The sequence below is a fragment of the Python bivittatus genome, unplaced genomic scaffold (assembly GCF_059951505.1).
Source record: "Python bivittatus isolate LINGU-HERP-01145 unplaced genomic scaffold, Pbiv_v1 ctg000390_np1212, whole genome shotgun sequence".
Classification (NCBI taxonomy): domain Eukaryota; kingdom Metazoa; phylum Chordata; class Lepidosauria; order Squamata; family Pythonidae; genus Python; species Python bivittatus.
The window spans coordinates 880,284-908,221 of NW_028277070.1; the positions used below are offsets into that span (position 1 = coordinate 880,284).

Consider the following 27,938-nt stretch of genomic DNA (forward strand, 5'->3'; position numbering starts at 1 on the left):
GGCAAAACTGCAAAAGATAAAAATATGTTAAACAAATCATTTTGAAAATGAAAACAAACCAGGGAAACTTCTGGCATATCAAATAAGAAAAGAAAAGGTGATAGAGAAAGAGAACAAATTCTTATATACAATATTGGAAATAGCAGAAAAATATGCAATTCTTTTTTAAGGAATTATATTCCAGGCATAAAATTGACCAAGCAAATTTGAAAACATATACAGGTAATCCTCAACTTAAGACAGCAATGGGGACCGGAATTTCTGTCACTAAGCGATGTGGTCGTAAAACACAACCACACTGCTTAGCAATGGCGATCCCTGCAGGTCCGGTTGCCATCATTAACCGAATCCCATGGTTAGGCGAGGCAACTTCCTGCCAATTCCCCACCACCAAGTAAATGGGGAAGCCGGCAGGAAGTTTCAAGTCCCAGGTGGCTTGCAAGCAGGCTGGCAGGCAAGTAAATGGCTGCTGCTGGATGTGGGAGGGCGCAAGGGAGACACAGCAAGACTCGGGGATGGTATGCGGGAAGCATGGTGAGGCTCAGGGAGAGCGTGCGCGAGTGGCCAACGTGGCACGATTGCAGAGGGACTGGGGAAGGGTGCATGGGTGAGAGAGACTTACTCCAGCGACTTGCAACCTTCTCTGCTCGCTTCCCCGTTGACTTTCTGGTGAAGACGGTAGGGAAGGTCGCAAATGGCGATCATGTGATTGCAGGGCACTGCAACCGGTCATAAGTGTATTACGAATGGTTGTAATTTGAGGACTACCTGCATTGAAACCTGAGATTCTAAAGAAGTTTGAAGCTTGCACTGATTTTGTTACTGAGATGCTCTAAACACAGAAGGAAATAAATATTAAGTTTCTTCCCTAGATAAATTAGATTTCCTTTCTGCCATGCCAAGAAACTGCCATGCATCAAAAAATGAACAGCTCCACAACTAGACAAACAGGTTCCACCATGTAAAACAAAACGAATGTTTTGTTGAGATAAAATTGAATGGGCGAAAACAAAATTATTTTCCACACAGTGAACCAGCTTATTCAAATCAGTTTTGCATCTACTACTATTGGTTCTTATATTTTCCAAAGTCAGTGCAGCCTTCTTAAAACTTGTCAGTTTGGCAGGCAACACAAATAACTATGTTTAACATATAACTATGACTGGTATGTGAATTACAATGCCATGTTTTTAATTAACTTGCATCATTCTGCTTTATTATTACTGTTAGCTGCTGGGAGTCTTAATAGACCCAATGGCATGTAAATAAACAGCGAGCCTGTAAATCATAGTTATTATTTGCTAACATAGTATTGTAATTACTATGCATGAATTTTTAATGATTGCTCAACAGAGACAGGTCTGAATTCCTGAGTGTTGGCAGCCCCAGACAACAAAGTAAGGTATACCAAATCATGGTTTGGCATGATATCTGTGCCAATGATATGAATGCTAACCGGTGGCCAGAGTGACTTGGTCCCTCCTGGGTAAGGAGGGGCCACGGGAATACCTGCAAGACTGCTGTGAGGACTATTCTAGGCATCAACTGGATAAAGTCGCTTGCAGAGTTGGAATCTGACCATACTGGTCCTTTGGAATTGCCTGAGGCACAGCCTGGCCCAGTTATCTGGGAAGAGTTCAAGCCTGTTGGCTCTGATCAAATGGACAGGGTTCTCGGTGCTGCCACCTGTGTTTCAGATCCCTGTTCCTCCTGGTTGATCCAGGTGTCCTGGGAGGTGACAGGCAGTTGGGTCCAGACTTCAGGAGGGTGTGGTCCCATCTGCCTTGGACCATCACTGGACCCAACAGATCTGGCAGTTTTTGTCCAGTCTCCAATCTTCCCTTTTTAGAGGTGGTTGCTGGCTTACAGCTCCAGAGGTCCCTGGAAGAAATGGATTATCTGGACCCTTTTCAGTCAGGAATCAGCCCAGTGACATTACTGAGATGGCACTGATTGCACTTGTGGATGACCTCTGGCAGGCTCGGGATGGAGACAGTGCATCCATCCCGGCTCTCCTTGATCTCATTTGATACCACTGATTGTGGCATCCTTCTGGCTTGGCTTAGGGCTTGGGAGCGGGAGGCACTGTATTACATGTTTCTTCTTCTTTCTTCCAGGCTGGTTCCAGAGCCAGTGTTGGTGGCGGGGAGAGGTTGAGCTTGACGCCCCTGCCTATGGGGTGCTTCAGAGCTCTACTCTCTCACCATTCCTAATTTTTTTTAGATTTTTTAATCTTGCCTTTATTATTTTTATAAATAAGTCAAAGAGGCGAACATACCTAAGGAGGACATACCTTCTTCCTCCTATTTTCCCCACAACAATGATCCTGTGAGGTGGGTTGGGCTGAGAGAGAGGGACTGACCCAAAGTCACCCAGCTGGCTTTCATGCCTCAGGCAGGACTAGAATTCACCGTCTCCCGCTTTCTGGCTTGGTGCCTTAACCACTAGACCAGACTGGCTCTCTACATCTACATTAAGATCTATTGAAGCCGCTGGGTGAGGTCATCCCTTGGCATGGGGTGTGGTATCATCAGTATGCTGGCAATACCCAGTTGTACATCTCTTGGCTGACCAGGCAATGCTGTCAAGGTCCTTTTCCAGTTCTTGGAGGCTGTGAGGGTCTGGATGTGGGAGAACAGGCTTTGGCTCAACTTTAGCAAAATGTGGCTGTGGGTTTTAAGGCCCCCAAGCTCGGGAGATTTTCCATCTCTGGCTCTACCTGGGGGTACACTTCCCCAATCAGAATCAGTGAGCAACTTGATGGTCCTCCTGGTTCCTGCTGAAGAGCAGGTGGCAGCCATGGCTGGGGGTGCTTTGCACAGGTTTGCGCACTAAATACACCAGTTGTTGACCCAAAGAGGCTCATGCCATAGTCCCTTCCCATTTGGATTACTGTAACGAGCTCCACATGGGGCTCTCCTTGAAGAGAATTTGGAACCTGACACTGGTCCAGAATGCAGCAGTGCAGACCATTTTTGGCATCTCTCGCTACACCCATCTAACATCCCTACTGTGCAAGCTGCACTGGCTCCCAGTAAGCTTCTAGGTGCGATTCAAGGTGCTGGTTGTCATCTATAAAGCCCTACAGGGCCAGGCTATTTGCAGGTATCAGCCCTATAATGTAGACCAGATCAAGAAACAGACAGTGCATAGACCTAAAACTACTTTTATTAGAATGTCTGTAGTAATAAAATCTTGCAAGTCTGAATGTACTCCCTCTCCTCCCTCTTTTATATTCATATGAATTAGGAGGGGGGCTGTTTTAGGTGTTTTCATAAATCTCTATCTTGGTATGAGCTTAAGCCATGTTTATCTGTTTATTGCCTTGGTAATGGATCTTTCCTCTCTGTCAAGGCCACTCTCTCTACTCTCTAGAGCAGAACTGCCTTTCTCCCATTGTTTCTGCTTGTCCCAATAGCTGTGGCATAGAGGGCATGGTTCGGGTACCCTCTATTTTAAAAAAAAGTCATCTTGTTGGACCAACAATCATGGTTTCTCTGTAGCAGCATCCCCTGGAGATATGGATGGCCCTGACCTGTTAACCTTTTGTAAGGCACAGAAAACTGGCTGTTTTTCCAGGCGTTAGGGCCAGGGGTTTAGATGAGCTCTGTTGCTGACGTGATTTTATGATTGCAATATATCATTTACCTTGGACATCATAGGCTGTTATTTTTAACTGCTGAGTTTTTAATCTTTTTATACCATCCAGAGTCACTGCTGTGAGATGGGTGGCCATATGATTTTTTTTGTTGCCATTATAGCTTGAAATCAAACTATGGCTTTTTAATTAATCTATTTCAATTTATTCTTTAAAAAAAAACCTCAATGCAATTATAGGCCAATCTGTACCTGATGATGCAGGCAAAACTATTTTGTGTAGCTTCCCAAACACATAAATTACCTTTGTTATATCAGAAAGAGAGCTAGAAACTGAGAGATGTACGTTTCAAAGATTCCAGTGATGTCCTCTGTCAAGACTTCAATTTTTGCCTCACTTACAAGTTTAATTTTGGACTACTTGCCTTACCTGGGTCTCCTTACCTACCAAGAAAAAACCATTTTGAAATTAACGCTCTTCCAGCCCATCTCTCCAAAGGGACACATGGATGAAGAGACAAAGCAGCCCCGCAAAAGGAAGCTCTGCTTGTTTTTCCCTCACCCTCTCCTTGGTGACCTTAATAAGGCCACTGCTGATTTTTCCCCCCCATTTTTCCCTAACTGGGAAAACAAACAAATAACTGTTCATGGAAATGTAGCAGAGCTACCAGGCAAGAGGGCTTCTGATTTAACCATGACAGCTCTAATTTCCTTTGTTATTTATTACTGATCACTTGGTAAATCAGTTACGGGTAGTCCTTCAGTTACGGTGGCAATTGGGACTGGAATTTCTGGCACTAAGTGATGCTGTCGTAAAGCACAATGTTGCATGACTGTGCTGCTTAGCAACAGCGATCCCAGCTGCCATCGAAACCCCAGGACTGTGCAGTCTGTTAAGTGGGAAGAGGAGGGAATCCCAGGCAAGGAGCAGGCTGCACGGGTGCTGCGGGGAGATGCCACGGGCGGATGCTAGGGAATACAGGTGGGAGTTGCAGGAGAGTGCTAGGGAGCACAGACAGGCGGGTGCTGCAGGCAGAGGGGTGCTATGGAGGGGGCTCCTTGGGAGAAAAAACGGTGGGAGCAACTTGTGACCTTCCCTACTGGCTTCCCCACTGACTTTGCTTGTGGGAAGCCAGCAGGGAAAGTCGCAAATAGTGATCATGTGACTGTGGGATGCTGCAACTGTCGTAAGTGCAAGCCAGTTGCCAAGTGCAGGACTGGTCATAAGTTCCCCTTGTTCAGTGCCATCATAACTTTGAACAGTTGCTGAATGAGTAGTCGTAACTTGAGGACTACCTGTACTTAAGAGTAGCACCAGACTCAATAAACTGTATCATGTGAACAGGGTGAAAATGTAGAAGTATGAATTGGGTGAATCCAACACAAATTTTAAATACCACCCCGGAAGCGTGCAAAATTATTTGTATCTGCAGGTCTTAATAAACAATGCAGGTTCTGATTTGAACACATATCTTCAGATTACAGAACTTGCAATCTGTAGAGAACACATAACAACATGTGCAGAAGGTAACGATAAAAAAGCTGTCAATAAACATGAATATTTGCAGCAATTTGTCTTGTGCTATGTCAGTTAATGTCAATTATACCAATATTTGAGCCTTGGAATCATCCCCTCATTGTATTTCAAAAGAGTTGTGGCGATACCTTCAGGAAAGACGCTGCTGTTCCTGTTTTTGCAAGCTTTGTTACTGCAGATGATGTGGAGCTGTTCTCGGTTTTAACTTTCTCCGTTGTTTGCATTTTAGTTGCTCCAGGCACTTTGGGCACCGAACTAATGATCCGGCTTGTTTTCTTCATTCTTGACTGCCTGCTTGATATACATTTACTAACAAATCTGGAGAGAAAAAATACAATTTTAAAAATTGAGGGCATAGTAATTTATACAGGCACAATTCAGACACCTTAAAGCAGCCTCTCTTTCTGCACAGACTACGAATCCTACGGCCAATACCTTCGGGCTCTCTGGACCAGAACTCGGTTGTCAGTCTCCAAGCCTGATGATATGTAGCTTAACTAGGTTGCTCGGCTCAGCCCAAACTCAGCAAGAGTCTTTCAAACATCGACACCTTTTGACTTGACAAGCATCTTTACTGCATCTGGACTGAAACCACCCTGAAAAATTGTTTGCATTCTGTAAATGTGACGGTAGTGTTCCCTCTGACACCCACGGTGGTATAAACCTGTTGTTTCTTCTCAGCAGACCCTTTGCCCTGCACTTCATGGCTTTGACGCTAAGTAATTGTTGGCTTTGATCTTATCTCTCACCAACATTAATCAGTTTGGAGTAATAGCCTTATTGAGGCCCTTAACTGAAAATATAAATGAAAAGATTTAATAATCAAAGCACTAGTACAAGTTACACTGGCTTTAACACTTCTTTTTTGAAATCTTCAGTCTGTGGAGAGTTTATGTTCTAGGCCAAGTCAGTACACCGAAGTTTCTGTCATTTCCCAATATCTGCAATTTCATATGCAGATTAAGGGGGAAATGAGCAACCAACTTTTTTCAATTAGAAATGAAATATAAACAGAACAAGGATAATTAGGTTTTCAAACAAGGTTAAGACACTGCTTGTTGGGCAAAAGCTGCATCAATATAATTGAAATAACTAAATACCCCACTAATGTAACTGAATTTAAATATTCTGTATGAAGGTCCCACAAGATTTTTGCTGTAATAAATTACTTAGTTTTTAATGTAACAAAATGTTAACTTTACAGCTGGTTTGACCATTGCTAATTTGGCTGCAGTGACTCATATTGTAAACATCCTCCTGCTAGATTATTACACTTCATTCCACTAAAGGCTGAGCAGTTTCAGTTTATGTGGAAGGCTGCCATTCTGCTACTGAATGGTGTGCAAGGCTGGAGATCTATCACATCTATTCTGTAGAATCTGCACTTTTGCCTTTTCAACCTACTTGAAAAGTCACTGTTGTTGACTTAGAAGCCTTGGATGGCTTTGGGCCCAAGGATTTGTTGGAATGCTTCTCCCTAGATGTACTGGTTAGCCAATGAGATCTCTCAGTGGGACTGCTCACAGAAATACTAAGCTGCAACGAGCCCATTATGGAACCCACGATCAGGCCTTCAGAGGCTCAGCAGCAATTCTGGTCTGGCAGCCCTTTACCTAGGTTTTGGGGTCTCTGGATACATTAATTGTGGAATGCAGAGGATTTCGTTTTCAAGTACCAATTAATATTCTGTGCTATGTAATTCTGTATTGTTTTTTGTAATCTGCTCTGTTATTTTCATAAGAAGAGCAATATACGGTATAGATTAAGCAGCACAACTGCAGCTTTTAATAATATTTTCTACAGTGCTAATCTCAGGGAAAAATAATTCCATGTACTGTATTACATTAGTTATTAAATTTTTAAAACACTGGTTATCTATATAGCTTTATATACAAACATTTAGCTATATAACTATATTACAATTGTATAAAGGTGATATACTATAAAGAAGGCGGCTAACTTAATATATACTAAAAAGCTATATGGTAAAAGAAAAGAACCCTATACTAAACCACATAAGAGGGAAAATCTCAAAAAGGAAAAAAAATGAAGAGAACAAAACAATTGATAAAAAAATAGCAATTTAATGACTAAGTAAAACTAAAAAAAAAACCCAGGTTATTGAAATTACATAACAATCTTCAATCTTCTTGAACAAAGAATTAAACCTGATCTGTGCGGGATCATATAGCTCAGTCTTGCCTTTCCTTTGATGTAGTTCTAATTCAAAGGCTGAGAGTTGACAGTTTCATTAAGCCAACTTTTAGCATTTGGAACACAAGCCTTCTTCCATGAGTACACAATCACTTTTTTATTTGCAGTTCAAGCTTGAGATATCCAAAGTTCTTCATAGACTGAAAGATTCCAAATTTGGAGGATATAGTTTAACAATACATTAACTGTTAACCACCTTCCAACAACCTGGTTTGCCACAGATAAGGAATATCTAACTGATATCTAATAGGGAAGGGGGAGGCAGGCAAAGACGACGGTCAGCGGGGGGGAAGATTGTAAATATGGGCTGGCTCAAATTTTTATCATGTGACCATGGGGGTGCTGTGACAGTCATAAATTCAAGGACCGGTCGCAAGTCTATTTTTTTAGTGCCGTTGTAACTTCAAACAGTTGCTGAACAAATGGACGTTAAGCGAGGACTATCTGTATGTACTAAAGTTTCTTCAAATTGATTACTTCTCCAGCATAGATAGGATAATAAAAGATAATACATTTTAATATATCTTTGTCCACTAAACTGGATAGTTTTAGCCAGTGACCAATTGTTTTTACAATAACACCTCCATGCGTGCTAATTCTAATTTGTGCTTTTCCTGGAAACCACAGAATGTTTTTGGCCCATGGCCTGCTGCATCTATAGAGCCACTTTTGCAATAGAGGGGCTGAAGGAGATCCTTACTCCTTATATTACCTCCAAACTTTCATTTGAAGTCAATTTTTGGTCAGGACTAAGCTAGGACTAAGCTAGTCAGGACTATGCCCGGTTTTACAACATGGAGAGAAAGAATGTAATCCATACATGATAGAAAAAGAAGTAACATATACTTCAGGGACATAATGCCAATCCTCACTCAATCTGCCAAAGCTCTATCTTCCTTGGAGACTAATTTGTCCTGGATGCTGCCCATGTTCTTTTCTAATAAAATGGCCACAACCAGAACCTTGGCTGATTGTTCTTCTCTACACTTAAAGTACATGGAGCAATGTAAAATGGCTTGGAGACAGCTTTCATTTCTGTAGACCAAGAAGAAATACTTTCATATCTTATTATGGAGCCCACTTAAGAAACTATTTAAATACACAAACTCTTACACACAGAGAGCCACACCTTATCTTGCTATTCTGAGAGATAAAATGTTGGGATTACTCAAAGCTCAATCTGCTTCTTGTTAAGCACTTCTTTCATGTTGTGGTGAAAGTAACCTATGGCAATAGCAGTTTCTACGAGAATAACTCTGGTGTTAACCCCTGGTAAATCAGTGGTACTCTCTGGGGTCCATAAAGCTGCAACTCAGTTTGAGTTACCCTCACAGCAACTTATCAATCATGTGAATTATGTTCACCCCCATCCTGTATATCCTTTGCTATGTGACTTGATGGCACATCACTAATACAATAGGTCCTCATTCAACGACTATTCATTCAGCAACCATTCATACTTATGATGGTGCTGAACAAGTAGTAGTTACGACCAGTCCTCAGAGTTCCAGCTGTTGCAGTGTCCCCACAGTCACATGATCGTGATTTGCAACCTTCCCTGCCAGCTTCCCACAAGCAAAGTCAAAGGCAAGAAGTCGGAAGTCATGGTCATGTGAGGTTCTTGCTTAATGACCTGCGTGGTCCTCTCTTAATGACAGCAACTAGGACTGCCAGAATTGCTGCTGCTAAGTGGCATGGTCGCATGACATTGTGCTTTATGACTGCATTGCTTAGCAATGGCAATTCTGGTCCCAACTGCCTTTGTTAACTGAGAACTACTTGTACTGCTAACAATAGAGGATGGGATGGGATGGGATGGGAGTCACAGGCAACTGTTGACCCCTCAACGAATCTGAGACTCCTAATCTGAGTGATCTCTAATTTGGGTCTATCCATTAGGGAGGAATCCAAAATCATTCTCAATTTCTCACCATTCTGGACAATTATCCTCCAGTTTTCAATCTTCCCTTTGTAGGGAAGGTTGGGAAGAGGGTGTTTAGATGACAGCTACAGAGGAACTTGGAGGAAACATTATCTGGACCCATTTCAGTCAGGTTTCAGACCAGTGTATAGTATGGAGACAGCCTTGGTGGAGCTGGGACCAGGGTGGTGTATCCATCCTTGTGCTCCTTGACCTCTTAGCAGCTTTCAGTATCAGCAACCGTGGTATTCTTCTGGACAGGCTGCAGGGGTTGGGAATGGGAGGCACCATGTTACAATGGTTTGCCTCCTTCCTTAGTCCCAGTCGGCACTGATGGAGGGGAAGAAGAGATTGCATCTGTGGCCCCTCACTTGTGAGGTATCTCAGAGCTTGACACTCTCCCCTCTTCTGTTTAACATCTACATGAAACCACTGAATGAGGCCATCCATCAGTTTGGTATCTTCAGTACAGGGATGATACACAGCTTTATATCTCAACCCTGGGCTGAGCAGGTGAAGCTATCAAGGTACTAATCCAGTGCCTGGAAGCTGTTCAGGTCTGGATGGGATGGAACAGACTTTGACTCAATCCTGACAAGACTGAATGGATGTGGCTGTTTAGCCCCCTGGATCAGGGATGTTTTCATTGTTGGTCCTGGATGGGGTATCAGTACCCCATTTGAGACTGGCGTGCAACTTGGGCTCCTTCTGACTTGCAGCTACTGCTCAAAGAACAGGTGGCAGCCGTGGCTAGAAGGGCCTTTGTACAGGTTCATCTTGTGTGCCAAGTGTATCCCTTCCTTGACTGGGAGAGCCTTCAGATGATCACTCATGCCCTGGTGACCTTGTGATTGGACTACTGTAATGCACTCTACACGGGGCTGCCCTTGAAGACAATTCAGCTGATTCAAAGTCCAGTAGCACCAGCAGTAACAGGCATTTTTTGTTATGCTGCTGCTATGCAAGTTGTGTTGGTTGCCAGCTGGCCTCCGGATGCAACTTAAGGTGCTGTTGTCACCTATAAAGCTCTTCATGGCATAGGGCCTGGTTATCTGAGGGACCACCTATATCCAATTGTTTCTTGATGTACTCCAGACTGCCTCTGTTAAATGTTGTCATCTTGCAGAACTGAGGAAGTATGTCTTCTCTATCACATCCCGCCCCCCAAAACAGCATCCTCCCCCCGAAATACAGATAACATTCTCTCTCCTTAGCCGGGGCTGTCTGTGTTAACTCTTTTTACTATCTTTTAGATTTTGTAAACTGTCCAGAGTCTACTGGAGTAGGTGGCTCTAACAAATTTAAATAAATAATAAATAATATTTAACTGACTCCCCCTCCCCCTCACTTCCATTCCTTCTCAAGTACCTCCAGTCAATTGCATGCTTGTGCCTACCATTCTATTGATGAATGCACCCACAAAAGTTGCATGGCTTACAGGAATTTTAATTACAGGATATCAGAATGCTTGGAACAATATGGAAGGAAAACACTCAATTTTGTCTAAAGCTTGGAACGAAGCTCTGGAATGCAAGGTGTTCTATTCCAAGCTCAGAACAATATAAACTTTTCTACTGCAAGTTCATTTTAAATCTGAGAATAAATTCAAAACCAGTTACAATTACTCCTTAACAGGAAAATACACAATGTCAATCTTTATATAAACCCCAAAGAGCACCATTCACCCACAGGTGGCTTGCAAGAAATAAAATGTATTTTATTTTACAGAAGAGGGGGAGGGGGAGGAGAAGAGAAGAGGATTGTCAAAGACAGCTCAATGAAGATCAAGCATATGCGGTTACTACAGAAAGTAGGGAGGGAGAATGGGGCTGCAATACTGTTAAAGAGGACTTAGCTAGCTGGCTCTAGCTGAGACAGGAATACACTGCAACATTTTGTTGTGGTTCAGCTTGCAATGAGGCATATTTAGCTGGACAGACACAAGCCTGCCATATTTTGTAGGTAATCCTCGACTTACGACCATTAGTTTAGCAACTGTTCAAAGTTACAATAGTGCTGAAGAGTGGTACTTACGATCAGTCCTCACATGACCATCACAGTGTCCCTGCAGTCATGTGATTGTGATTCGGGTGCTTGGTAACTGTTGCACATTTACGACAGTTGCAGCATCCTGCAGTCATGTGATCACTATTTGCGACCTTCCCAACTGGCTTCGAACAAGCAAAATCAATGGGGAAGCCTGCAGGGAAGGTTGCAAGTTGCCGTCATGTGATGCCTCATTTAATAACCATGGTGATTCCCTTAATGATGGTGGCAAAAAAGCTCATAAAATTGGGTGCAGCCACGTGATGCCTCACTTAACAACCGCACTGCTTAATGATGAATTTTCTGGTCCCTATTGTGGTCGTAAGTCAAGGACTACCTGTATACATTCAGTTGTTTCTAAGAATTATGTTAATTTGCACAATCACAATTGAATCAAAGCTTTGAAAAATAGCTCTTCATATCATACATACAGCAATTTTTTTTAAGAGGCCAGTAAACAAACAATTTGAGGATATTTGCTTCCACCTGAACACTGCAATTTCATCCTCTATTTTTACAGGGATTTCTGATTTCATTCTGATCATTACTTAAGAGATAGATCTGCCACAGACTTCATCTATTCTAACCCAATTAGTCCTGCCACTTTAATCTCATTAACCAAATTTCATATATTGGACTCCAGATGTCCAGCACGGTTCAGATTCTCTGTTTGAAATATGGATACAAAGATACCTAGTGGCTTAAACTATGTCAAGTTCCAATGCTCTTCCTTAAGTGATTAATATGCGTGTCACAGAACAGCATCCTCATCACACTCCAGGAATCTGGGGCATGTCCCTGATTATTAGTTGCCCATGTGACAATTTGATCAAAGAGGAGCAAGCAGTGCCAGAGGAACACAACAGACAATTAGTTCAATAGAGAAATCCTGGTTGGGCATCAAAATTATGCTTAGCTTTTAATTATTTTTTTCACAAAGAAACGAAGCACGAACGTATGGTTCAGAACACCGTTGCTCCCTTTACCGAGCATTTCCTCCATTAAAGCATCCAGCCCCAAATCAGAAATAAAAATGTGCACCGGCACCCGGCGCCCGACTACATGATGGACTGTCCCTCTCCGTCCGTAAAGGGCCTGCGCCGGCTGCCCACGAATGCCCGGGGCTCCCCTGGGTCGATACGCCCTCAGCGCGGGACGCAGCAGGGCGAAAGGCCGCTCGCCACACCGGGATCCGCTCAGTCGCCCAGATGTACGGCCCACCTGCATCTCCCGGTCGAAGGTGCAGCAGCGCAGCGCGGCTGCTCAACCTGGCCCCTCTGAGGTGGGCGGACCGCGACTCCCAGAACCCCGTCAGCGTCGCTGGCGGGAGAATTCTGGGAGCGGAGCCCGCCCATCTCGAAGGGGCCAGGGTGAGAAGCCCCGCTCACAGCGACGCCCCCCGCCCGTAACGCTCACGAGCAACGGGAGCCGCGTTCCCCCAAGCGCGCCCTCCCCTGCCCTGCTCCGGGCGCAACCGCAGGGGCTCCAGCGCGGCGCGGCCCCCCGCCCGGAAAGCAGCCCGCAGAAGCGCCGAGAGAGCCACAGCGGCCCCTCTCCGGGCCGGCTCCCAACGCCGCGGGGGCCGAGGGGCGGCGCAGAGCCACGTCGGGCCCGAGCGCGGCCCTCGGGGCAGCCCCGCAGAGGACTGGCCGGGGCCCACCTGCCCCGCCGCGCCGAGCTCTCCGGGCCCGAAGGGGCAGGGCAGGCGGGAAAGCGCCCGGGCCGCGGGACGGGGCTCTCGCGCCTGGGCGCCCCGCCGCCGCCGCCCTCGCCTTACCTGAAGCGCCGCTGCCTCCTTCCGCGGAGGGCGACCGGCCGGGCGAGCGGGCGCGGCGCCAACGGCAACAGCCGAGGCCGCAGCCGCCCTCCTCCTTTCCCTCAGCGCGCTGGGCGCCACCGCGCAGGCGCCGACGGGGTCGCGCCTGCGCGCCCCGCCCCCGGGCCAGGCGAGGGGCGGGGCGGAGAGGGGCGGAGAGGGGCGGGGCCGGTCAGCTGCCGCAGCTGTTGCTGCTCTGCCTCCTTCCCTCTTTTCCTTCCTTCCTTCAGGGTCCGTCCGCGGCTCCTCTCCGAACCGCCGCCCGGCAGCGCTCCGACGGCGGAATGAAGCGCCGAGGCCAGGGCGGCGGCGGCTCCGGAGCTCCCCTGCGGGTTCTCTGCACGGGCGCGGAAGGTCTCCGCTCCTCGCGCGCTGCGGGGCGGGACACGCGTCTCCTTGCCCCGGTTCGGCTCATCTGGCAGCGGCCTCCGGCGGCGTCGCCCTCGGACCCGGGCGGGATTCGGCCGGCTGGCTGGCCCGAAGGGCGCGGCGGGTTTCGGCGGCCCCCCCGGGTCCTCTCTGCGTTTCCACCGCGGCGGATGTTTCCGTGGACACGCGTCGCGGGGCCCCTCGGCCGACGGGGGTCCGAGAGAACGGCCGCGGCACGAGCGCTCCTCTGGGAGCGACCGGGACTTTGAGAGGCTGAGCCACCCGCCCCATCGGGGGACGACAACAGGAAGCGGCCCTCTGAGCGGCCGCAACCCAGTTGAGTTGCGGGGAGAGGAGAGGCGAAGCTGTTCCCCCCTCACGACGACATGCCCAGCGAGCGCGCCTCGGACACGGGTGCCTTGTTACCTTACTGCCCGGTTGCGACAGCCGCGAACCGTCCTCGTCTCCCGCCGCTTGCGTGCGCGAGCTGGCGGGGAATAGGGGCACGCACCCCGCGCTTGTCCACCCCTCAGACCTAGCCGTGCAAGCCAGGGCAATATGCACCTGAGGTAGGGAGGTGCTTCGGGGCCGTTATGGGCATGTGGCGGTGCCTCCTTACCGCAAACCCATTTTGCTAGAATCAGGTGGCGACTGTGAACTCGGGGAGATGTGGCTTTCTGTAAGGAAATCCTCAGCAGCCGGCTTCCTGGCCGTTCTCGCAGGAGGGCCTCAAGTAGGGATTCCCAGGCAGATGTCAGCTTTTTCCTCAGTCCTAACACTGGGGATCGATGACCTGTCCTCACATCAGAGGAGCCTCCTACGAACACCACCCACTACTTACAACATCATTCATGTTGGCATCAACTTCAGCTACTACTTCAAGGCATGACCCCAGCCACATTTCAGTCATTGCACAGGCTCACCTTAGAATGCCCGTCGTGGAAAGCAGTGTTCCTGGGAGCCATAATCTCTGCCGGGTAGGTGTTGGAAACAGGTGCATTCTCAGACAAGGAAGCATCCTGCACCATCCAGGCTTCCTGCTGAAAGACTGGGTCAAGCAAGCCAGCCAGCGATCCTCCCTCCCTTGGGCCCCAGTCCCAATTAGAGAGGGGTTGGCACAAAGTATATGTCACGTATCGAGATTTACCCGAGTAGAACAGGGGAATTCAGAGCCTCAAACCACCTCTTAGTTTCCTATCAACAATCCTACCAGGACTGCAAAGGTTCACTGACCATATCCTGGTGGATCATAGCTTGCATTAAACCAGCCAGTGAGACTCAAATAAAGCCTGCCCCAAAGGGAATTGTGGCCCATTCCACTAGAATCACATCCATGCCCTCAACACCTATACTCCCCTGGGGAGACTTCTGTAGGGTTTCCATATGCCATCCTTTATAAAGCACCATCAGCTTCAGTCTTAGGCCTCAGGTGAAGCCTCTTTTGAGAGAAGGGTATCACAGAAAGGACTTCCCAACAGGATTAGAGCTTCTTTGGGTGTAACACCCCCCCCAAAAAAACAGTTTTGGTATGTCCACTCCACAAAGCCCTGCTTCACTCTAGGCAAACAGTATGTTGGATTTACTGTGAAGATCCTTTTTCTACAATACAGACAAGGTATCTAGCCTGCCCAGGTTAAAAAAAAAAAAGGAAGATGGTTGTCCTAAGATTCAAGTTTACAGTCTAATTTGTTTCCCCTTCCTCCATTTCCCAGGTTTTCCCTACCCTGCCTCCAAAATGAATGGGAGGGGAATAACCACATCTCTGCTGTAGGAAAAGGATTTTCATGGTACATCCAATGCACTGACGTCAAGCTTTCCAGCTTGTTCAAACAAGATCAAGCCATAACCAGTTAAAGTTTTAGGTCAGTGAAATGAGAGATTAAATCAACCTACCTCAATTAGTAAACTATTCTATTTACCCTTTCATTCAAGTGATTTAGGACCATTATCCTCTTTCTTGATTATAGGTTGCTCAGTATGTTTTGAGGAACCTACGTGGGGACCGGCGAGGGCCTGTTCCTTCTTTCAAGGGTATTTTCCTGAGAGGCCGGGCTGATCAGTTGGGGGGAGGGACTTCCTCTGCAGAAAAGACCATCCTTGCATTCGCTTCACTGCCTCCGGCTTAGCCACCACACTGGTCATTTGTTTATGACTTAGTGCCCTGAGAAATTTGCCAGTCCTTCTTAAAGCCCAGTGTTGGGCAACCATGAATGTAGCTGGAATATGGGTCCAGTTAGTGCTGCCTTAGGGACTGAATCGGTCTAACAAATTCAGTCAAAATGCTTGTCCACCTTCCTTTAAATGTTGTGTTTACAAAACACATTGATAATATGATTTACACAATTGACAGTTTTCCAGGTTTGCATTAGTTAACTAGATGGGCTGGATTCAGGGATAAGATAATGTATCAGCCATAGATGATTGCAGTCAGTATAATCATTACAAGATTTGTCTTCATCTTCATCTTACGAGTAGACTAGTGGGATCCCGGTGAGGCTAGGATGTTCCGATATTCCCAAAGTGACACTGTATCTTTTTTTCTCTTATGTATGAACAGTAATCATACATGTATATTGAAATCAGTAAATAGGTCTTAACTGATGGACATTGAATTGTGGCTAAACTTATATGTGATGACTTGACTTTTGGGAGGCAATGGGGCAGGTTTTCTTCTCCAAATTAGTCTGGCTAATCATAGTCCATTCCTACAGAATGAAGTAGAAGCTTCTGCCTAGCAACTGTGACCCTTCAAACATACAGGGAGACCCTTGATCATTTGGAGTATAGAATCCAAATTCTTCCAGGATCATGGAAGAATTGCCAAGGGACAGAGCATATGGTGGGGGAAGGACAAACAAGGCTGTGTGTAAGTGGTTCTTGACTTTTTTTCTTATCAATTTCACCGTTAAGGACTTGTGGGAAAAAAGGGGGGGTTGTAACTGGCTGTCTTTGGATAACACACTTACCCATTAATTTAATCATGGTTTATTCAAACCAGTTTCCTAGGTTTACATAACACACCGAACCACAAACTAATCTCATGGGTTGGACTGGCACAAAATTGCATAATCTGCAACATCTTCCAGGTGTTGGGACTGTATCTCCAGGAGAAAATCATTCAGCAACAGCCAGGGGTTGCATGTTGTTCATTCATGTAAGATTAAAACAGAATTGGCTATTTTGCAATTCAATGTTTTGTACAAATACAGCCACTGGCTGTTTTATAAAGTAAAGCATAGTCAAGGAAAACTATCTTGGAGCCACTTCACAAAAATAAGGACCTAGAAAAATACAGGGGAAATGGAAGAACTTGAAAGATTCTGCGTTTGCTACATCTTCTTGCAAAGAAAATGAGGCCCTCAACTCACATCCCATTTGAGGCATTCGTTTTTGAAGCACAAGATTATCACTTTCAGAAAAGCATAGGTTTATAATTAAACTGAAATTAATGCTTAAATTATACAGTCTCTTCCATACCTACATGCCTGCATGTAAAATTTGCCTGGATATTAAAGCAGTCCTCTTACAGATTACCAACACACATTGTCTCCCTTTTATCTATGTGATATAAAGCATCAACTCAATACTGACAGTACAACTATATATAAATTAAAAATATCAGAAAGAAAATCAAGCAGAATAAATTGGCCTATTTTCCTTTGTGGGATTACTTTACCAATTACTGCAGCTCTGGATATGAAATAATGATGCAAGGAGAAAACTGCAGTCATTCAGCAGTCGTGCTGCTTAAAGGAATCAATAAAATAAATAAATAAAAGCCCTTAAAAACTTTAATTTTCAAGACATGCCTCAAGTTCACAAAACAACACTGTAGCCTTCCTTAAACCTCTTATGATTTTAGTGACTCAAATGAGCTTTATTAACACCCCCAATCTCTACCACCCCATTGTGCCAGCTGTTAATAAGATACTACTAGACCTATAAGAAGGATTGGCGAGCCTACAATACTTATTTAAGGATTTAGAACAGAGGGAAAGGTATCTATTCCTTCCATTTTAGTCCAAATACTGTGCTGGGACGCTAGGAAATTTGTCAGGACAACTTATGATAAGGACTCCTCCTTGTTCTGTGGGTAAACATCTGATGTCTAAGCTTGAGCAAGACCCAAGACTGAGCAGAAAAGGATGATACTGCTGACAAGGTGTAGGAGACTCTTAGGCCAACATGTGGCCTTGAATCATTTCAACAAGATGAACAATGCTTCCTCCTTTTCTCTGCAAAATGACAGCCATGGGACATTCAGTTCTGCTGAATAAACCCAGTATCTAAATACTTTCTGTCTTCACAACCTGGGTGTCCATTCCAAAGTTCAACAGCCACAAAAGGGGAAATCCAGGATTTGCAGTGTGGTAGGATTATTCTTAAAAAGACTAGTACAGGTGGTTTCAGAAATCACATGTGGCTTAATAAGCCAAGATGGACCTTGTTTACGTACATGGGCTGCTTTGCCCTTCTCAAGGTGTCAGAAACAACCTCTGTTTTCTGCTATATCCTACAAAAATGATTCCCATCTTTAAAGCAAGCTAGGAACTGTGGGAACTCTCAATTCATTGAGGCACCCTTCAGCTGCAGCGCATCAGAAGAACCTTCTGTAGAGGAACCTTCCTCCTGCAACTGACATGAAGAGAGACACTGCTTTTGGACCCTGGAGATGATTCCCAGCCATGGACAGCCTTATCCTCCATGAGCTTGTCTGAAAGCCCCTTTCCCTTGGTAGACAGTTGGGAGAAAAATTCCACCATTTTAACAAGAGGAGGAAGGAACATACGTGTGTGGCAGCACAAGGTTTATATATCTCACCTTTGTAAAGTGAAATACGTTACCATCTAAACTAGGACGACAGAACAGAGTTTTAACTTCTAGAACTCTGGGAGAAAGAAACAATATGGAACTCCTATTTAAATATTTCCTGGTATGAAAGACACTGAGATAGTCAGACACCACACTCTGGCCACTCCCATGATGGGCTATTTCCCAATGTTAAAATAGCTGACATTGTACAACTCAAGGATCAGAGCAGCTGTGGAGGCTCATGGTTCTGTATGGCTTTTTAGCCCCCTTTAATAAGCAGAAATCTGTTACTTGCCCGAAGTCTGGGAAACCGTGGGGAAAGCTTCTCATTCCCTATTCATAAACACTCTCTGAACAAAACCAGCATTTCTTGGTCTCTCACCCTTAAGTCAGAGTTGGGAGTCTTAGTCTTCTAAGTCACTTCTGATCATCTTGGTAAAAGTGGCATTGAATTAACAAGACAAAAATTATACTGCATGATTGTGTGGGTACTGATAAGGATATTGTTCCTGTCCATATATAATATAAAAAGAGATACCTTCCTATGCTAGGCTTCTGTATTGAATTCCTGTTTCTGATTGCCAATATTAATTCTTTTCCAGTATTACAATTCATGAATGATGCCTATTCAATCTTAAATCAAATTGTTGGAATTTCTGAAAAATATAAAATGCTCCCTCATCAATCATCATTGTACAAGTTATTAAAACATCTTATCAAAACATTTCTCTTTCCCAGCAAAAACAGAGTGGCAGTGAAAAAAATATTTTCCGTAAGCAAAGTCTTTCCAAAGTCTCAACAAAGAACCTAAAAACCCAGGGGCCCTCCTGCCCTCCCAGCCCCCACCAGCTGAGCTAAGAAAAGTTACGTGAGACAATTGGCTTTTGCCCAATTGCTCAGAAACCATTGTATAAATAGGTTGTAGTCCTTATGCTGTGATTGGGTAGAAAACTAGGGACGAAATCTTTGCATCTGAAAGGGCGTGATTTTGCAGCTTATCTTCTCTAATACTTAGAATGCCTGAAGAATTTAGCAACTTCTCCACACCTTCCATCATTTTTTGGTCCACAGAAAAAGGAGGATAAGTTAGGAGCTGGTCATCATCTCATTCTCTTCCAGTCTCCAGCCTTTATTCTCTAAGTTATTAGATGATGTGTCTTCGGTAAAAACTTCCACCAAAAGAGAGTCAAAGAATAAAAGGCAAGAAAAAGCTTTTTTTTTTTTTTTAAGTTCTGACTGTGCATGAAGCTTCTAATTAATTTATTTATTAAAAAGAAACTTGCTTAAATCAAGGTTTAAATTTGCAAGTAGTGGCTATTATGGGTGAACATCCTTGTAGTATGCCATTAGAAACCAAAACAGTGGCCATAAAAGCAGTATCCTTCTGCTCTTCGAAGTAGTCCAAGTAGCAAGGACTCTCAAAACTTCCCAAACGTAACATTAATTCCATTACAAAAATCCCCACAGGAATTCCTTCTGGCACATTCCTTCCTAATGCAGTTCCGTCGCCCATCGTTTTCGTTCTCCTCTGCTAGTGGAAACTCACAGTGCTGTTGCTCCGCCCAGTTCGTTTCCTAATCCGATGAAGGGAATCTTCCGAAGAAAGTAATCTTCCGCCTGTTGCTTCCCAGACGGCGGGGGGGGGGATGCTTTGTCTCCTCTTGGTGGACAAAGAAAGGCAGGAACGTTGGAAGGACGGATGGAGCAGTTCCAAGAGCAAACACCACAAGCCTTCTTCCCTGGCTGGGCTGGCTTCTACACTTCAGTGGAGAACAGGATGCTCTGCCTCTTGCTGTCCGGGGTGGGAATAGTCTCTAGTTGCAGGAAATAGAGGAGAACCTGAACCTGCAGAGCAGAAGACATGAGGGAACAAGTCAGTGGGAGGCATTCGGCTTGACGTATTGAGCAACCGCAGTGTCAGGAGTGACCAAGAGAAGCCATGGGAGGCTTTCGAAAGACTGGACAGGATATCCTCTGAAGGACAGCTGGCTTTCCTGGACACTGAGCCTTGTGGTCCCCTCCAGCTCCAGTTTTACGCCCCTATGTCTCTGCTATACGGCCCCTGCTTTATACAATGGAACCTGGGTGCCAAACACCAGCAACAAAACAGGAGAATAAAATACGAGATATGCCGAGGTACGTACAATCCACAAGGAATATATATTTCCATCCTTTAAAAATGTTCCTAGAGCTGGTTGTGAAACATAACCAAAATATAATAAAACACATGCAAATTCATGAAAATCCTTATCCATAAAAGTATGCCTTAGTTATAAGTCTGGCCTAAAAGCAATGGCTAGTATTACTAGTACAATCAAGCAGCCCTGACACTCTGAGGCAAGAATAACTTAGGCACCAGAGGCTCCCAATGCTTGTCCCAGGGAGCTCTTCTACAGCTTCTATCGGAAAAGGGAGGCCGTGGTCCTTTCACCGGCCAAACACGGGCCACAAAGGCATCTCTACTGCATCTCCACTGGCAAAAATGGATCTAGAACTCAGTTCCCTTAGAAAGAATCAGGACAGGCTGAATTTGTTCAGCTTGGATAGACGAACACACGTTTACTGACCGCACCTCAAGAGTACAGTTTTCTGGACAGGGCACTTCTGCTGTGGGTGGATGGAGCTTCAGTTTAGTTGCTTCACCCTGTCTATTGCAAAACCCAAGCACTGGTCCAGCATTTACGTCACATCACCTGAATCAGACTCTGTTCTGTGTATTGGTGATAGCTCATTCCAGTTCTGGGCATTCTCTCCTCCAGCAGCGTCACATACATTTTGAACAGCATGGGCCACAAAGTGGAAATCCTGGGACCTTGTAGCATGCCTACAATGGGACTGCATAGAGGATAACTACTCTGGCACTACGCCCTGGAGTCAGCCACCTGGGTAAGAACAGAACAGTAGTAGCACCTGACTGAATCCCCAACTCCAGATATTTGGGAAGAAATTACGGTCAACAGTGTCAACGTTCTAAATCCCAGAGAATCAGTATGGTTGCACTCTTCTTTTTCCTTCTGGCATAAATATAACCTGGGCCTAACTCCTATCTCAAAGGGTCCACATACACTGTATCACCCAACAGTCCCTGGATTTACTCTGCTACATCTGACTAGAACACCTTGAACAGCAAGGAAATAGTATCAACTGGTTAAATTCAGAAGGTGATAGTTCACAGTTCAAAGCAACCGGAACTGATTCATCTTGAAGAAGAGTATTCACAGTCTTTCAATCAGGTAATCAGTCCTGTGCCTGCTTGATCTTATAAGCCATGGACAACAAGGTCATGGGCTTTGCCTGCTAAAACAGTGTCCCCATGCTCTCAGTCCTCAACTCCTGGACAAACTGTTTGGCAAATGTCCCATCAGAGCCTTTCAGGGTTTATAAACTTCCTGTCAAGACAAAGCACAACACAAACTATTTAGTAAGGAACATTTCTTTGCCACCAACTTACTTTCTATAGTTTCAATAATGGGTGTTTCTTTCCCCTCCCCCCTTTTTGTCATCTACTTTCAAGTTATTTCCCTCCCTAGTTGGTATCTCCTGAAAAGAACGTGTTCCCAATTCTTCTGAGAAAGGAATGGGACAAATTAAACTTAAATATTTTGGGCTGCTTCGATGTAACTTAGGCCAGAAGTGTACCCATGTTCAAACCTTCATTTAGCAACATAGTCATTGGGTAGCCATTGGCAAGCAGTTTTCTTTCAACCTGAACAACCTTTCCCCATTCTGAGCTCCTTGACAGAAGGGGGGATATAGAATGGCTGCCAACATGGTGACTGAGATCTAGTTACATGAAATTTTAACTTTGCTTACTTCCCCAGGTGGATTATGGTAATCAGCTAGACAGGGTGATCTAAGCCTTTCCTTCCAACTTTTACTGTCCTTGGGTTATGGGCTGTTCTCTCATTTTCCCTTTGATCTAAGTGGGCCCTAGAAGAAGTATGGGCCCCTGTGAAACACTGGTTGATCAGAGGACCCCAGTAGACATTCAAAGATCAAAGTTCCCTAGACTATCCACTTCTTTTTACCTGGGACATGACTTCTAGTGACCAGCTGTCAGTCATGGCTATGGGTTGCATTGGATTTGCAGGAATTTTGCTGTCCTTTTCTGACGGTCTGAGTAGTGTTGGTCCAAAAACAGTTGCCAGGTTGTGAAGTGACATCTTGTTGATGTTCTCCTTTTCAGCAACTCTGGAACAGTTGACAGGATGGGGATAGAAAAGAAAGTAAGTTATGATCTAATGCAGTGATCCTTAAACAGGGGGTAATTATTCCCAAGGGGGTAATTTGGGCATATATTGGGGGTAATGGAGCAATTTGTAATTGCTTGTTTGTGAATCAAGGCTCCAGTTTGGGACTGCCGCTGCTGAGACACTTGTGTAAAACAACAGAGTCTGGTTGTTTGTGGGGGTGAGGATAAGATTCAAGATTGGGGGAAAAAATAATAAAGGCAGGACAAAAATCTAATAAACAAACAAATAAAATAAAAAAATTGGGTGAGGCAGTTTAAGAAACACTGGCCTAATGTCTACATCTTGTCAGCTCAGGACCAGATGGAAAACAAATGGCCTTGAACAGACAGATTTTACCTCACATGTCCTGTTACTGATCCAATTGTGTCTAAAATGCCATGACAATTTATGCAAAACGCCACTTTGAAAAGGAACAACAATTTAGGTCCAGAATGGATTACAAAAATGACATGAGGAAAGAAGAACTAACCCCTTCTGTTTTCTCTTTCTGCACAAAACTGTTTTTATTGTATGTTCTTGTAAACGACTGGGAATCACAAAGATTTATTGGCATAAAAAGTCTAATAAATAAAAATGATTCTGTTTTCAGGATGGTGATACATCCACAGTAATCTTCATCAATTTATGTGCTTGAAAAAACAAGTTGCCCACCCTCTGGACCCCCCTGCTCAGGTAGATGTGGAACCAACAAAACATCATGCCCCCAATTTCCACCATTCACAGCAGTACAGAAGGATACTGTGGTCAACTGGCAAGCAAACTTTACATATCAAACTCCTCAGCCAGTCAGTTGGAGGCTTTCAGAAGAGGACATGCAATTGCTGCTTCTCCAACAGTGAGCAAGCTCTCAGCTCCCACCCACTTCAGACCTGCCCCAAGAAAAGACCTCTGAAGGTCAGTAATTCTCTCCTACGAGCATCAATTGGGGAAGAGGGAAAAGGAATACCCCAACATGTAATCTCTGTCGCTGCCACCCTCAGCAAGCTGGCTGGATTTGGGGTGGGAAGGCTGCTCTGCCAAGGAATCCCTTGACCTCCTGCGTGGGCTAAGCCTCTTATTTTCTCCTGGGCTCTCGGATCCCAAAATGGAGGCAAAGGGAATGTCTAACCTTCTTACTGGAAAGAAGTGCTGAAGACTGAAAGGAGGGGTTAGGGGTAGGTAACTCTTTTGGGCTGGCTCCATTTTTGGAGATGAAGGACCAAGATCACAGAGTTTATCAAACTACTGTTTTTTTAAAAAAAAAACAAGGGATTTGGATGAGTATCCCTGAACCGCCTCCAGTACTCTCCAGTACTCTTCTACTGGTACGCTTGAATTAAAGTTTTCAGCCACCGATCTTCTCTTGCAGACCAGGCGGGGCTCAGGTGGCCCACGAATGTGGGGATGCTATGGCAGGCCATCCGGCGGACTTCAGAAGACCACACTAGAACCACTGCGCTAGCTCTTTTTACATGAAGTACAGTTGGTCATATTGACTGATGTTCTGGAATGTCTTCGACAATAATGGCTGGGAATGCTAGAAAAAAGGAGCTTCAGCCTTACCTTTTCAAATGATCCAGGAGGAAAAGGAATGTGACAAGGTTGGGTTCCGGAAGAGAAAGCAGCAAGTTCAGCATACAGCTTTCTTTTGCAACTGGGTCTGAAAGTGCTAACACCAAAGGAGAAGAAAAATTTTACAAACTCTGCACAAGATTTGAAAGCGCAGACATCTAATGCTTGTGCACTCAATGAGAAAGAAAACCCAAATAACACATTCAGTACAGATGTTGATGAAGGTTCTCAGTCATCCAGGTGGAATTATCTGGAGGTTGAGTCATGGCAACTGGACTCCTTTTCTTTTGGTTTGATAGGTTTCCAACAAAAAAAACGGCAGACAGAGCTGAGACCCAGAGTCCACGGAAGAATCTTGTCATCCCTTAGATGGCTGGTGTGTCAGAGAAGATAAAATGGATATTTGGAAAACACCACATACCTGTGTTTTTCAAACCCACTAACACACTGAGACAGAGGCTTGTACACCCTAAAGATCGAGCACCAAAACATAAGAAGAGCAATGTAGTAGATGCAATCCAGTGCAGCGAGGAGCGTTCAGAGCTCTACACTGGAGAAACCAAACAGCCTTGACACAAGAGGATGGCCCAGCACAGGAAGAGCAACAACACAGGACCAGAATCAGCAGTTTACCTTCATCTAAAGGAAAATGGACACTCATTTGGGGACAATAATGTTCACATTTTGGACAGAGAAGATAGGTGGTCTGAGAGAGGAGTGAAGGAATCCATTTATGCCAAAGTGGAAAATCCTTCCCTCAACAGAGGTGGAGGCTCAGACACAACTTGTCCCATTTTTCATGCTGCTCTTTCATCAGTCCCCAGGAAGATTAAGATCACTTAACAAGTTCACCAGGGAGGCAGCACTTAATGACCCACTTGGGGACGAGTGAGGGATTAGGAGCAAGACCTTCACATCCCAAAGACTCTACTAATCACATCTCCTATTGTCTCTTCAACAGCCCATCATGTTAGTGAGAAACGCAGCCACCCTGGAAGACATTTATGGGGTCCCCCCAACCAACTTTCTAGACTGAAGAAGCTGCTTGGACAAGCAGCGAAACATATCAAAGCAAAAGAAAAGGAGTCCAGTTGTCGTGACTCAACCTCCAGATTCAGTACAGATGCATTTTCACCTTTCCTCATCTGTTCCAACCTGCCATGAGTTCTGTTAGCAGTGAATCTGTCCTGCAGCAGGAGAGCTCACAACAGCTCATTCTTGTTTCTAACCAATGGTTTATTTAACCATGGCTTCTTAGATAAATGACAATTGGCTGGATTTGCAGACAATGCTTAGCTGAATCACACAAATTACTGCACCCTCCGAATGCAGCCAGAGGGTGTGTGTGTGTGAGCTGGAAGAACCCCTAAAGTATTAACATGGTAGAGAACTGATGATGTTACCTAATTGGGTAACGAAACGTCTGAATCAAACAACCAAGCTCAGAAAGCACCAAGAACTCCACAAATCATTAACTGCCACTATTCTATCTGTAGAAAGATCATGTGGAAAGCTGGACTTGGTTCTTGACATATCTCACAAAGGACAGTGTAGAACTGAGGAAGGTAAAAAATGGGCAACAGAAAGATGGAAAGAGGTGCCACAACTCTTAGAAAGGAATAATTTGTTTATGAGAAAAAGCAAACATGGCGAAACACAAGACTGTATGCTAGGGATGGGCAACTATTTGGCTCCAAACCTGGAAAGGTGCACCTGCTGTCAGCGCTTCCCTGAAGAAGTTGCGTCTTTTCCTGCCTCACCTGAGTGGTCTGAGAGTTAAGGAGGTGTCACGTCTCCTTAATTTTAGTGTGTGAAGCTAACCCAGAAATTCAGGAAAGGTTGCCGCTTTCAAGGGAGCCTCTGCCAAGCGCCTTCCCATTGCTAGGTGACCACGAAGTAGCAGTAGCACCCGCATAATGCAGCCACCTACCAATGCCTTCAGCAAAGTTGGGGTAGAGTTCATCTGTGAAGAGAGGCTCTGGCAGCTCCCTGAAGTAGAGCTTTAGTGTTCCCGCAATAGCATTCACATCCATCTCGCTCATCATGATGGAGACATCTTTGTTATCTAAAAGAAGGAAAGAAAGTTGTTTGCTCAGATATGATTCTTATGTGCTCCATCTAACAAAACTGTTCAGACAAATCAGTCATAATTGTAATAATTTTCCAAACCATGAATATATTTGGTGGATTTATACCCTCTCTTCTCTCATGCACAAGTTCCTAACTGACAACTGTTAAGAACTAACCAACTTCTCTGTGATTAAGAAACTATGATTGCTACAGATTATGATTGCTTCCAAATCATAATTTGTTTCATCTGGTGGTTTCCACATCTGGTTTAATGACAATGCCTGACATGTGGTAACCTGACATGATGGCAAGGAAGGAACTGAGCATGAGCTGTGAGTAGGACGGATTCTGCATCCCAGCAGAATGTTTCTGATCCTGAAGCAACAGTGGAAGAGGTGAAATATCTTAAGTTTTAATAGGTGAAATATCTTAAGTTTTGACATCTCCCAGAAACCAGTGCAAAATAAGATGCGATAGACAGATGGATCGTCTCCTCTTCTGTACACATTCTCTTGTGACTGATTCTTGCAATCTGCTGCACTAGAGAAACCACTGGACTGATTTCTTCTCAGTAGAATAGGAAACGTCATAAGTAAATACTCACTGACATCAAAAGCAGCTTTCAAAGCCTGGATATCAGTGGCAACTCCAGAGACCCGGTAAATGCCCACCTCTTCCATGCCACGACGTTCAATCTCCTCCACACACTGGCGCACAATGTAAGGCACCTTGGATCGCTCTCTCCTAAAAGTTAGATAAAGTGGTTAGATAAGGCAGAGGCTGCTTGGTGTAAGAGTCTTTTGCTCTACAGGGTTTGACCCTTCATTTTTAGGAGCAGGAGCAGGAAGGCATAAAGAAATCTCTTGACCAAGTGGATGCACTGCAGAACAGAAGTAGATTACTTCTTAACACTGTACTTGTGGAGAGTTGGTGGGAAGAATGTTGCCAAAAGATAAAACCTAAATTAATCATTTTCTTAATCCCATTAGCAAACCTTGGCGGGGGGGCGGGGGGCGGGAAGAAGCCTGCTCTTCTTTGGGCCAGCATAATCAGTAACAGCAAAATGATTTAGTGCATTTAGTATAGGCGGCCAGGACTTGGGTATATTCAACAACTTTAATGCTGTAACTACTTAGACAGTAAAGAAAAATACAGAGAAACCATAGCTTGGTTTATTTGGAATACCGAATATAGATTTGGTGGAAAGTTCACACCAGGACTTAAGACAACCTCCTATGAATTGCAGGTAGTCTTTCCACTCACCCAGCAGATGTTTGTACCACTAGAAATAAAATCTTGAAAGATAGTGAACAAAATCTGTTGAGGCTAGTGGTCCAAATTACTTAGACTAGTCAACTCTTTAGCATGTTTTCATTAAGGTGTAAGGAAAAAAACCCCTAAATATCCATAAATATAGTAATAGTTTGTCAACATTGCTGCCACATATTTAAGACAGGAATGGGCATCCTCAGTTAACTTGAGGGCTTCACCAAGCTTGCATAGCATGCTGAGGGCACCAGTCCAAAAGAGATTGGGGCAGGACTCTCTTTTAGGGAGGTTTTAAGACTTTTGAGGGATGAAATGAGGACCCAAGACCCTGCAAGACCTAAGATGCCCATTTTCCCCTATAACTTCTTAAAACCTAAAAAACATGCAAGAAGATTGATGCTTTTGGCCCCACTCACTCTAGAGGCCATGAAATGGATGCTGGTGGGCCACTTGTCTCCTCAGCCCACACTCTTTGCACCTCTT

General features: G+C 44.7%; 2 protein-coding genes across 4 annotated transcripts in view; both read right to left on the reverse strand.

Moving 5' to 3' along the window:
- Positions 1–13,248, reverse strand: part of SPECC1L (sperm antigen with calponin homology and coiled-coil domains 1 like) — a 71,012-nt gene extending 57,764 nt beyond the window's left edge. The window contains exons 1-2 of one of the 2 annotated variants that reach the window (XM_088143751.1): positions 13,093–13,248; positions 5,263–5,452 (exon numbers count right to left, since the gene is read on the reverse strand). In XM_088143751.1, coding sequence (XP_087999877.1) covers positions 5,263–5,415 — 153 coding nt within the window. In that variant the 5' untranslated portion in view covers positions 5,416–5,452; positions 13,093–13,248. Of the gene's footprint in view, positions 1–5,262; positions 5,453–13,092 lie in introns of those variants that run through there. The other variant, XM_025171286.2, reaches the window with a different exon arrangement.
- Positions 13,249–17,269: 4,021 nt separating this feature from the next.
- Positions 17,270–27,938, reverse strand: part of BCR (BCR activator of RhoGEF and GTPase) — an 86,957-nt gene continuing 76,288 nt past the window's right edge. For both annotated transcript variants that reach the window (XM_088143749.1, XM_088143750.1), the window contains exons 19-23: positions 26,791–26,930; positions 26,047–26,181; positions 24,108–24,213; positions 22,341–22,503; positions 17,270–20,157 (exon numbers count right to left, since the gene is read on the reverse strand). In XM_088143749.1, the coding sequence (XP_087999875.1) occupies positions 20,068–20,157; positions 22,341–22,503; positions 24,108–24,213; positions 26,047–26,181; positions 26,791–26,930 (634 nt within the window). In that variant the 3' untranslated portion in view covers positions 17,270–20,067. The remainder of the gene's footprint in view (positions 20,158–22,340; positions 22,504–24,107; positions 24,214–26,046; positions 26,182–26,790; positions 26,931–27,938) is intronic.